Genomic DNA, 12,258 nt, shown 5'->3' with positions numbered 1-12,258 from the left:
GAATCTGGAACTTGCTGCCTTTGAGGGTGGTAGAGGCAGAAAACTTCATAACATTTAAGAAGTATTTAGGTGTGCATTTGTGATAAAAGGGCCTACAAGGTAAACATGCCCATTTCTGCCCTTAGAGTCATACAGTACGAAAACTGACTTTGGTCCAACCAGTCCTTGCTGGACGTAATTCCAAACTAAACTAGTCCCATTTGCCTGGTCCTGGTCCTGGCCCATATCCTTCCAAACCTTATCTATTCATGTTCTTATCAAAATTCCTTTTAGACAATGTAATTGTACCCATATCCACCACTTCCTTAAGATATTCATTCCACATACGAACCACCCTCTATATTAAAAGAAAATTGCCCCTCGTCCTTTTTAAGTCTCTCTCCTCTCACTGTAAAAATGTGCCCCCTTGTCTTGAAATCTCCCATCCTAGGGAAAAAAACAACCACCATTAACTCTATCTATACCCCTCATTATTTTATTTTATAAACTTCTACGAAGTCACTTCTCAACCTCAGTGCTCCAGTGAAAACAGTCCTGGCCTATACAGCCTTTCTTTATAACTCAAATGTTCCATACTCAGTAACATCCTGGTAAATCTCCACTGAACTCTTTTTAGCTTAATAATATCCTTCCTACAACTGGATGGCCAGAACTGGACACAGTATTCCAGAAGAGGCCTCACCAATGTCCTGTACAACCTCAACATAACCTATGACCTCCTAACTCCTACACGCCAAGGATTGAATAATGAAGGCAAGTGTGCTAAATGCCTGTCTATATGTGACAAAAACTTCAAAGAATCATGTACCTGAACCTCTAGGTTCTGTAATGCTACCCAAAGGCCTACCATTAATTATAATTAAGTCCTACTTTTTTTTTGCTGTACCAAATGCATTTCATGAAGATTCCTTTGTGATCATCTTCACTATCTACTATGCCACCAATTTTTATGATGGAGGGAAGGTAATTATTGAAATAGCAGAAGATGGTTGAGCCTCGGACACTACATTGAGGGATTCCTACAGCATTATCTTGGAGATGAGATAATTGACGTCCAACAACCACAACCATCTTCCCCTGTGCCTGATATTAATCCAACTAATGAAGAGTTGTCCCTTGATTTCCATAGATTGCATAAAACATAGAACAATACAGCACAGAACAGGCCCTTCGGCCCACGATGTTGTGCCGAACGTTTGTCCTAGCTTAAGCACCTATCCATGTACCTATCCAATTGCCACTTAAAGGTCACCAGTGATTCTGACTCTGCCACTCCCACAGGCAGCGCATTCCATGCCCCCACCACACCCTGGGTAAAGAACCTACCCCTGACATTCCCCCCTATACCTTCCACCCTTCACCTTAAATTTATGTCCCCTTGTAACACTCTGTTGTACCCGGGGAAAAAGTCTCTGACTGTCCACTCTATCTATTCCCCTGATCATCTTATAAACCTCTATCAAGTCACCCCTCATCCTTCGCCATTCCAATGAGAAAAGGCCTAGCACTCTCAACCTATCCTTGTATGACCTATTCTTCATTCCAGGCAACATCTTGGTAAATCTCCTCTGCACCCTCTCCAAAGCTTCCACATCTTTCCTAAAGTGAGGCGACCAGAACTGCACACAGTACTCTAAATGTGGCCTTACCAAGGTCCTATACAGTTGCAACATCACATCTTCTTCCTAACAAGTATCTCCTCTTGCTTACCAGTCCGTTTCATACTCTCCTCTTCAACAATACGGTTCCTCTCATTTGTAAATACTGAAGAAAAGTACTCATTCAAGACCCCTCCTTTCTCTTCCGACTCAATACACAGTCTCCCACTACTGTCCTTGATGGGGCCTACCCTCGTTTTCGTCATTCTCATGTTTCTCACAAACGCATAAAAGGCAGTGGGGTTATCCTTGATCCTACCCGCCAAAGATTTTTCATGCCCTCTCTTAGCTCTCCTAATCCCTTTCTTCAGCTCCCTCCTGGCTTTCCTGTATCCCTCCAATGCTCTGTCCAAACCTTGTTTCCTCAACCTTATGTAAGCCTCCTCCTTCCTCTTTACAAGACATTCAACCTCCCTCGTCAACCAAGGTTCCCTCACACGACCATCTCTTTCCTGCCTGACAGGTACATACATAGCAAGGACACGTCGTATCTGTTACTTGAAAAAGTTCCACATTTCAACAACATCCTTCCCTGACAGTGTATGCTCCCAATTTATGCTCCTCAGATCCTGTCTTGCAGCATCGTATTTACCCTTCCCCCAGTTGTAAAACCTACCCTGTTGCACGCACCTATCTCTGCATAACCAAGGTGAAAGTCACAGAATTGTGGTCACCATCACCAACATGCTCACCCACTAACAAGCCCATCACTTGTCCCGGTTCATTACCAAGTACCAAATCCAATATGGCCTCCCCTCTGGTCGGACAATCTACATACTGAGTTAGAAAAGCTTCCTGGACACACTGCACAAACACTGCCCCGTCCAAACTACTTGATCTAAAGAGCTTCCAATCAATATTTGGGAAGTTGAAATCGCCCATGACTACGACCCTGTGGCTTCTGCACCTTTCCAAAATCTGTTTCCCAATCTGTTTCTCCACATCTCTGCTGCTATTGGGGGGCCTATAGTAAACACCCAACAAAGTGACTGCTCCTTTCCTATTTCTGACTACTACCTCCAAAGGCAGATCCCCCTCGAATTGCCTTTCTGCAGCTGTTATACCATTTCTAATTAGCAACGCCACCCCCCCTCCTTTTTTTTAACTACCCTCCCTAATCTTACTGAAATATCTGTAACCAGGAACCTCCAACAACCATTCCTGTCCCTCTTCTATCCACGTTTCCGTGATGGCCACAACATTGTAGTCCCAAGTACCGATCCACACCTTAAGTTCACCCACCTTATTTCTGATACTCCTTGCGTTGAAGTATACACACTTGAGCCCATCTGTGTCCGCAAGTATTCCTTGATTGCAGTTTTGCTAGGGCTGGTTTCCTTGCTATCGGTCTGCCTCAGGTTAGTCTTGGATATTACATGGAATGTAGAAGTAGCTTTTAACTGATGCAAAATACAGTGTGAAATGAGTTTAATTCACTTTGGGCTCACTTCATAAAATGTGAAAATCAAATGTTCCCTTTCTTTCACTGTCCTGAACGAGTGTTCCATGATGACACTGGCCATTGATGTAAATCAATAATATCCATGTTTTCAGATGTCCTCTTGAGTCTGGGTGTTGCCAAGTCACAGTCAGGGAGATTTACAGCACAGAAAAAGGGCCATTGGTCCTTCATGTCCCTGCTGGATGAAAACAACCACATAACTATTCTAATCCCTTTCTTCAGCATTTATGCCATCACCTTATAGGCCCTAGTATTACAAGTGCACATCTAAATACTACTTAACTGTTATGAGGTTTTCTGCCTTTACTACCATCAAAGGCAGTGAGTTCCAGATTCCCACCACCCTCTCGGTGAAAAGGTTTTCCTCATCTTCTGTAAGTATTCTGCCTCTTGCCTTAAATCTATGCCCCTGGTTATTGATCCCTCCATCAAGGGGTAAGGTTTCTTCCTGTCTACCCTACCAATAGTCATAATTTCATACATCTCAATCATGTCCCTTCTCAGTTTCCTCTGCTCTAAGGAAAACCACTCTAATCTACACAATTTCTCCTCATAACTGAAAGTCTTCAGTCCAAGCAAAGTCCTTAAGTCTCTTCTGCATCGTCTCCAGTGCTGTCACATCTTGTAATGTGGAATCCCGAACTGCACACAATCTCTTACTGTGGTCTAACCAATGTTTTGTACTGTTTCAGCATAAAAGTCATACTCTATTTTTATCAGTGTGAGGGATGAAGCATCTACCACTGTATACCACTAGTTAGCCCTTTGCTAATTCTGCAAGAGTTTCTCTGATAGACCTGTTGGGAATAAATGTGAAATTCCAGAGTAATAAAACTCTTGCCAGTGAACAATCAGCTTGGCAAAATGGACAATCACTAAGTTAAAAGCCAAAACAACAAGGTTTATTGAACCAAAATTAATATTTACCACTGCACTAATCAAGACATAACACGACTCAAGTTTAGTGTGTTAGTCTTTCTTTCACATAGAACAGTACAGCACATTACAGGCCTTTCAGCCCTTGATGTTGTGCCAACCTTTTATCCTACTCTAAGATCAAACTAACCCACATATCTTTCATTTTGCTATCATCAATTGTCTATTGAAGGGACAATTAAGCATCTCTAATATATCTGACTGTACTACCACTGCTGGCAGTACATTGCACACACCCACCACTGTAAAGAAATGACCTCTGACATCTCCCCTCAACCTTCCTCCAATCACCTTAAGATTATGCCCCCTTGTTCCCAGGGCAGAAATGGCTATCGCAAGACTGACTATTCACTCCATCTCTGCCTCTCATCACTTTGTCCACCTCTGTCAAGTCTCCTCTCAACCTTCTTCACTGCAATGAGAAAAGCCTTGGCTCCCTCAACCTTTCTTGATAAGACATCCCCTCCAGTCCAGGCAGCATCCTGGTAAGTCTCCTCTGCACTCTCTTTAAAGCTTCCATAGCCTTCCTATAATGAGGCGATCGGAACTGAAAACAATATTCCAAGGATGGTCTAACCAGGGCTCTGGAGAGCTGCAGCATAACCGCAAGGCCTCCTAAACTTAATCCCCTGCTAATGAAAGCCAATATACCATACGCCTTCTTAATAACCCTCACAACTTGGGTGGCAACTTTGAGGGATCTATGGACATGGACCCCAAGATCCCTCTGTTCCTCCATACTGCCAAGAATCCTGCCTCTAACTCTATGTTCTGCATTCAAATTCAACCTTCCAAAGTGAATCACGCCACTTTTCCAGGTTGAAATCCATCTGTTACTTATCAGCCCAGTTCTGCATCCTGTCAATGTCCCTTTGCAACCTACAACAGCGCTCCATATTATCCACCATTCCACCAACCTTTGCGTCAGTGGCAAACCTACACACCCACCCCTTTATTTCCTCATCCAAATCATTTATAAAAATCACAAAGAGCAGAAGTCCTATAACCGATCCCTGCAGAATACCAATGGTCACCGAGCTCCAGCTTGAATACTCTCCATTTACTACCACCCTCTGTCTTCTGTGGGCCAGTCAATTCTGTATCCAGATAGCCAAATTTCCATGGATCCCAGAACTTGGTTCCTTGACCCTGGTCTTTTGACTCACCATGTCCTTTGATATTTTATCTTAAATGTGACTTTAGTCTGCATAGAAGTCTCTTCACATATTGAAGACTTCCAATTTCAGTTTCCCATTAACTGTTAAGGCTTCTAAAATGGTTTCTTAATAAATATTTTTCAATTTCTCGAAAGGGAATTATCTTAAATGCCAGTACTAAGTTCTAATACTGATCTGGATTTCTTATGGCAAACCCCAGCCTATGACAATTTCTTTCGCCACTTCTAGCAACCCTTAACTGAGCAGAAATTACCTGATAACTAGCAATGTCTTTGTGCAAATGCTTACTGCTTTAGTAAGTGCTTTACTCCTAACTAATTCATCTTTTGTCAAAATGCTAACCTTTGGCAAATGTGAAAATCTTAGTAATATGTTTGCTTTAATCCATTATGAAGGTAACTTTGTAACAGTTGTGCTAGTGCAACTAACAATCTCAAATCAATGTTAACTACACTTGACCAGTGGGGGAAATATTCCTTGCTTTTCATGACAATATGATGTTCAGATAACACTCCTTGAACCAATTGGCTTGCCTTCCTCCTGAGTACAAACCATAATTTTGTATCTGAAAGGGGTGCCCTGGAACATCTGGTACTCTGACCCCTTTGTAACCATAACTTCAGCTTTTACTTCATAAAGCCACATACAGAACCTGGGAACTAAATATTGTTAAAAGAAGGCACCAAGTCAAAACATTTAATCTTTGCACTTCTAAATACAAGAAAACCGAAGGGTCTGTTTCCATGCTGTACATTTCTATGACTATAACTAAATGGACTTGAGAAAAGGACAAATATTTTTATATAGCATGATTAGTTGGGATTGGTTGGTGCTGATTGGTTGGGTCATCATTATTCTGTAGATGTAGCAAATGCAATTAACTCTCAATCTTGGTTCTCAAACCAGTCAGTAGACTCTGATTTGTCCGAGTAGTCCTGGGAATTTGGTAGCGATTGACCATCTCCATGACCCTTTTCTTTCTCCCCAGTGTAAAAGCTGCAATATATGTAAAAATTCATTCCAGTTATATAAGAGTCCTGTGTCTTAAAATATAACATTTCTAATATGCAAAGGCAGTACAATGTGAACTTTGATCTTGAACTGGTTTTCAGTGTAATTCTTGGCACAGTCCTGATATTTAATAAATGTTGCCCAATAGCAGAATGACATTGAATAGTGCTCCGTGTTCTGAAGCTTGCAGCATTGGCTAGTTGAGCAGGATCAATATGTTGCCCAGTGCAAATTGTCAATGGGATGTGTTGTTTGACAAATCTTCAAATTACAACCTTGCATCCATATAGAACAATTTGATAATCTTGAGCCACCTTAATTACACCAAAGCACCAACAAGGCCAAGTCTAACAGACCTGTCAACAGTAAGTTTTTGAACTCCATATTCTTCCCTTGTTAATACAATGTAATTCAACTTTGAAAATTTCACTGAATAACAGCGAACAACCTTGCTGCTTCTCTCTCTTGAGAAAGATGTTTCAGTAAGTCTCTCATTGACTAATTTACAATTTGGAATTGTTGTATACCTGCCCAGGAAAATCAAATATGCAGATGTACTGCCATAACTTGCTCCTTCTTCACAAATGCAAGGTTAAAACTACTATGGAAATCAAAATTGAATGCGTAGTACATTTTGGAAAGTACCAGTGTGCTTTCAATGGGTAGATGCACCACCCAGTGAGAAAACAATGTAGATAATTTATTGAACTTGATCTTGGACAAGTGTGGAATCATCTTGCCTTGTTCAACAGGGGATAGATTACATTTAGCATGTCCTCCTGCTTGCTGTCCCTGCTGGAAAGTACACCATGTGGTGAAAATTGAACCATTCACAGTATTTGAATATCTTGCTGATTTCCCAATCCTCTTTGTTTGTGAAAGGAAAATGTTTAATTTTGAAGGTAGCTTTCCTTCAATGTGTTACTATTCATGCTCTACCATTGCATCTTAAGCATGTAAACCTACATATTTTCCCATGTTTTTGTTTGTTAAACAGGTCTTTGTTTCTGAAAGCAAGTCTTCAGCATCTCAAGATGTGGACAATTTCTATAACTATGCCGATATGCAGATGGGAATGTGAAAATGAACTATGGCAATATGTGAATATCTGATCTACCTATGGCTATGTTTCCAACTGAGTAGACATTTTGAGATTGGACGACTGGAAACTGGCAGTATTGTGAAGCATGATTGGTTCTAGTTAAGGTTTAACAGCCTGAATATAACATTGTTCCAAATGTCTTTGAAAAAATGCTAGTCAAATACTTAACCAAAGCATTTTCAGCAGTTTTGTACAACTTTTTTTTTCTTTTGATCTGTTCAATGAAAATTTTAAAAATCAAAGGATCCTTTAAAATGAAGCAACGGGTTTCTGGAATACTTTTTATTTGATGTAATCATAGATTTATTATCTCACAGAATTGGCCAATTGTTGGTTTAATGATCCTGATCTTCATACCTCTGCCTGTAACTTCCTGATTTCTTTTTTCCTTTCATCTGGCTCCTTTCTTCCATGCAACTAAAATTTGAATTTCATTTCTTACTCAAATTCCAGTTAAAGGAGTGTTAAGTCAAGTTAGTCTCCCTTTTTTTTTATAGATCACTGCAGTTTTAGCAACCACTTACATTTATCAAGGATTTTAAAATAAATGAAAACATAACTCAATGTGTTTTCCCTTAGGCTATGTAGAAAGTCATTTTGAGTCAGAAGGGAGTGCTCAGGCCAGGTGACCAAACATTTGAAAAATTTGAAAACCTAACGCACCTTGAAATGGCCCAATCATTGGGAAACTATCAAACATTGCTAGCAGAATCAATTTAGAATATTCAGAGTTTGGGAAATTGATATTCTTAAAACTAAAATTCCCCAATTTTCAACAAAGTGTACTCCATGTGAATTTGGCTTCCAAAACAAGTTTATTTTGAACATGTTTTCATCTTTTACCAGGTTGTTAATATTTGTGGTACTATCACTTTGAGACCTATAGAACAGCAGATTTTTTTATTACAGTCTACAGTTATAATGGATTAAAAACCAATTTAGATGTTTTATATACTTGATGTAAATCTTTTAACAGTATGCCAGATTTTAATTTCTTTTTAATGCCATGTTGCTTAGGAAAACTTGGGACTAGTTAATGTGAAGACAACCGTTGCAATTTACATGAGATCTATCTGCATGTAACAGGCTCTTTGATTTGCATACTTGACCATGGGTTTATAAATATGAAGGGATTTAAGGATCTGGGGATGGAGTGAGGTAAGCTTGAGGTAGAAAATCAGCTAGAATCATTTGGATTTCGGAACAGGCTTGGAAAGCCAAATGACTGACTGACTACTTCTGTTTCTTGCGATATTATGATTTAAATATTTTTATGATTAATGATGGGTTCTGCACTTTCTCACTGCTGGAACCTTCTAAAGGATTTACATGTAATCAATATTTTATATATAGAATTGTTTTTCAAAGTTTGAGAGAAGATTTGTAGCTCGGGTGCTCATTGTTGTGGTTCTGTGCACCAGCTCGGCGAAAGAACCACAACAAGAATTGTTTTCAGTAAACCTTTTAAAATGTTTATTATCAGTAAATGCTCACCTGTAAGTGTGAAATTCTGAAATGTAGTTTTAAGAACTGTTTCAAGGAATGAGGTTACAAAAGAAATGATTACAGCATAACTGAACAAAATTGTACGTATTAACCAGGTTTGGATCTCCGGTTTAAAAAGGTGATGGAGAGCAAGATTGTTTGAAGGGCTTGACAAACCCATTGTCATTGTTACTTTGATGCTTCCCTTGTAGCTAGGAAGTAGGTGTATGACAGATTTCTCCCTTGTTTTATTAAACTGATTTGTCCTTGTTGGTCATACTGAATGCAACTGAAATTGACCATTTTTGGTCTCAAACCAGGGTAACAGCTGGAAACGATACATTGACACCAACGTTTTGAGTTACATTGATATGCCAATGTAGTGGCTAAGTGTGTTGGCATTCTTTAAATAGTGTAGAATCCTGAATGTGGTTACAGCACAAAAGACGAACTGTCAGTCCATCATGTCGAAGCTGTGCTTTTCTGCAAGTACAGCTCACTTCATAGGACTCTCTGGCCTTTTTTAAAAATGTAGTCCTGTAAATGTTTTTCTTCTTTTGAATAATTATCTGTCTGTTTAGAGGGCACAATTGAGTATGCCTAAACCACAATCTTAGGAAGTGCATTCCAGATCCGAAACTTGATTTCTTTTTTTTTTAAAAAGTCATTTGTGGGAAGTAGGTGTTGCTTTCTGGACAGCATTTATTGCCCATCCTTAGTGCTCTTGAGAAGGTGGTAGAAGGGTGCTTTCTTGAGCTGCTGCAATCCATATGCTGTAGGCAGACCCATAATGTCCTCAGAGAGGGAATTTTAGGATTTTGATAGTGCCAGTGAAGGCACAACAACATATTTCCAACTCAATGATAAGTGGCTTGATGGGGAACATGCAAGTGGTAGTGTTCCCATGTATTTGTTGCCCTTGAGCTTCTGTATGGGAGTGGTCATGCATTTGGAAGGTGAAATGTAGGTTTTGAAAATAATTCATTTCTCCAATTCATTGCTTTTGACAGTCACCATAGTATTTTCTTGTTCTTAATCCTATTACTGATGAGAACAATTTCTCTATCCAAATCCCCAATGATGTTAAACACTCTTAATCTTCTCATCTCCAAGGAGAACAGTTGCAAGTTCTCCAGTCTATCTACTCAATTGCATTTCCTCATCCCTGGGGCAAGCCTTGTGAAATTTCTCTGCTGCTCCCACTCCTCCATCTAACTTGATCATCGAGATCTTTAATCCCTTCTTATGTTCATTTCAGGGGCTCCTTAACCATACCTGTTTTTTGTCTCAATTTGATACTGTTTTGGATTTGTTTCCTATGAATCATAAAGCAACCAGTGAAAACTGATAACATAATGGAGAACTTAGTTTTGTCCATGAGTAATAAATGATTGCAGTGAAATTGGTACATCGGGTCTATGCCAGTAACTTTAATCTTGTCTGCCTTGCTCCATACGTTGTGTTTCTTTCTTTAAGCTATTTTAAACAAAAACAGCACATCAACAATTGATGTGCTGAAAATCATGTGCTCTGTCCTTATTATCACATAATACATTGGCAGCAGTCTCTTTTACCCCCACATAACTCTTCAAAATGTTAAAGAACAATCTGTATTGGGTCTTCCTTTGGTCTTCTGTGCTCCATTAGAAAAACAAACTGCCATGCTGATGGTATACAGGCAAATACTCTTTAGCATTTTGGAGCTTAGGATAATGCAACAAGACCAAGAATGGGAACAGGCCGCTTATCATAACTTCACCTCAACCCTTTATCTTAGAATTTATCTTACCCAATTAGTGTTCTGATGAAAAATGTTTGTATTGTATTACCAGTCCCAAATGGGATTGCATTGTAAGTACAATATATTTGTCTTCCGTCTCTCTCCATTATTCCAATTATAATAGTTGTGCTTCTGGCAAAACTGGATTCCTTTCAGTCTGCTGAGATTTGAATACCTCTGATTTTACTCCATTGCAGTTCCACCTGTAGAATGCAGGAGGTTCAAACCCCACTAATCCAGAAGAAAAGTTTGGACTTGAAGAGAAGTGGACATATTTTGTCTAATTTCTTACACAGCTTCACCTAAATGTATGAAATATACATATTTATACATTTTGAGTTCTGATTTTACTCCAGCCTTTCCTCAATGGTCAGCTGCAGTGCAAAAATTTAGTTCTATAGGTTCTAATAGGTTAGCAACTTGCACATTGAATAATCTTGGCTCAGAGATGAAGAATAAAAAATCATCAATGCTGAGGCTGAACTGCCCTCTTTGTAACCATTTGTTGAGTTAATTGGACAGCAATTGGGAGAAGGCTGTCTGGACACGTTTTTTTCAATACTACAGGATTAGGAAATCAAGAGCAATTGCAATTCCTTCTAAAGCTGAAATGCTTGAAATCAGTGCTCCTTATTAATTAATGGATTTGATTTACTAATGTGATATTTAGAATGTCTACTTTGTCTCCAGTGTTGCTATTGATAATGAAATTGTTTAATAAGAAACAACATTAGATGGGCTTTCTAATGCATTTAAGTCTTAAAATAGAATTATATTTTGAAAAAAAACATTGAATTCCAAAGGTGGTTGGATTTTAAAAAGTGAACTCATTTCAACTCTGGCTGTGATTTTTGAGAAAGTAAAAATTTAAAATTTAAACCTATGAAAGCTTTCTTATTCAGAACTTCGGGAATGTTTCAGCTATTTCATGATCTGCTAAATTACATGACAATTCTTACAATTGAGAAAGAATGTCTTCAGAGGAGAAGATTTCTCTTGTCTGTGGAATCTTCTCTTATTAAGAACCATTTGTTTATTCCCACACTACCAATCATTCTCCATGTTGCAAATTGGCTTTACAAATGTAAAATATACATAAAACCTTCTGTAGGAATGATTTTGGTTTATGGCCTAAAGAAAATCTACTGCTTTAAGGATTTATTTAATTGAAGGCATGATTATGAAAACTTAATTAATTTTAGTTTAGAATATGTACTCTTCAGGCAGTAGAGAAATTTACTAAAATGATTTTGCCAGTATTTAGCATACATTTTTGTCAGCAAATTAATGGTGTTGCTTGTAATTTTGTAAATTGTTATTTGTATGCTATTTTTGCTAGTATTTGTTGTAAACTTTTTATTAAACACTACTATATAATTTATGGTGGTTTTGGAAAGTTTGCTTTTTGCTTTTATTATTTAGTGGAATATTCATCCTCTAAACCTCTTCCTCCTTTCCCCTATGCCTACTCCATGCAGATCTAAGGTTTCACCTGGAATTGTCCATAAATACCATGCCCCCCTGCCCTTCTTGCGCTCTGCCAATCTATATCCCCACACCCCATGGCCCAATAGTCCCTTTGCCAACTCATACCCCACTTTTGCTCTTACAGTCCACGTGAATTCACCTGGTATACACCATGGGCT

At 38.8% G+C, this 12,258-nt stretch overlaps 1 protein-coding gene across 1 annotated transcript in view; it reads left to right on the top strand.

Annotated features, from left to right (window-relative positions):
* rp2 (RP2 activator of ARL3 GTPase) overlaps positions 1 to 11,993 on the top strand; it is a 40,506-nt gene extending 28,513 nt beyond the window's left edge. Inside the window, exon 5 of the mRNA XM_072576957.1 lies at positions 7,243 to 11,993. Within this exon, the coding sequence (XP_072433058.1) occupies positions 7,243 to 7,326 (84 nt within the window). The 3' untranslated portion in view covers positions 7,327 to 11,993. The remainder of the gene's footprint in view (positions 1 to 7,242) is intronic.
* Positions 11,994 to 12,258: the final 265 nt, after the last annotated feature.

This window comes from Chiloscyllium punctatum, chromosome 9 (genome assembly GCF_047496795.1).
Source record: "Chiloscyllium punctatum isolate Juve2018m chromosome 9, sChiPun1.3, whole genome shotgun sequence".
Classification (NCBI taxonomy): domain Eukaryota; kingdom Metazoa; phylum Chordata; class Chondrichthyes; order Orectolobiformes; family Hemiscylliidae; genus Chiloscyllium; species Chiloscyllium punctatum.
The sequence above is the reverse complement of the archived record's forward strand: the minus strand, read 5'-3'. Positions and strand labels throughout refer to the sequence as shown.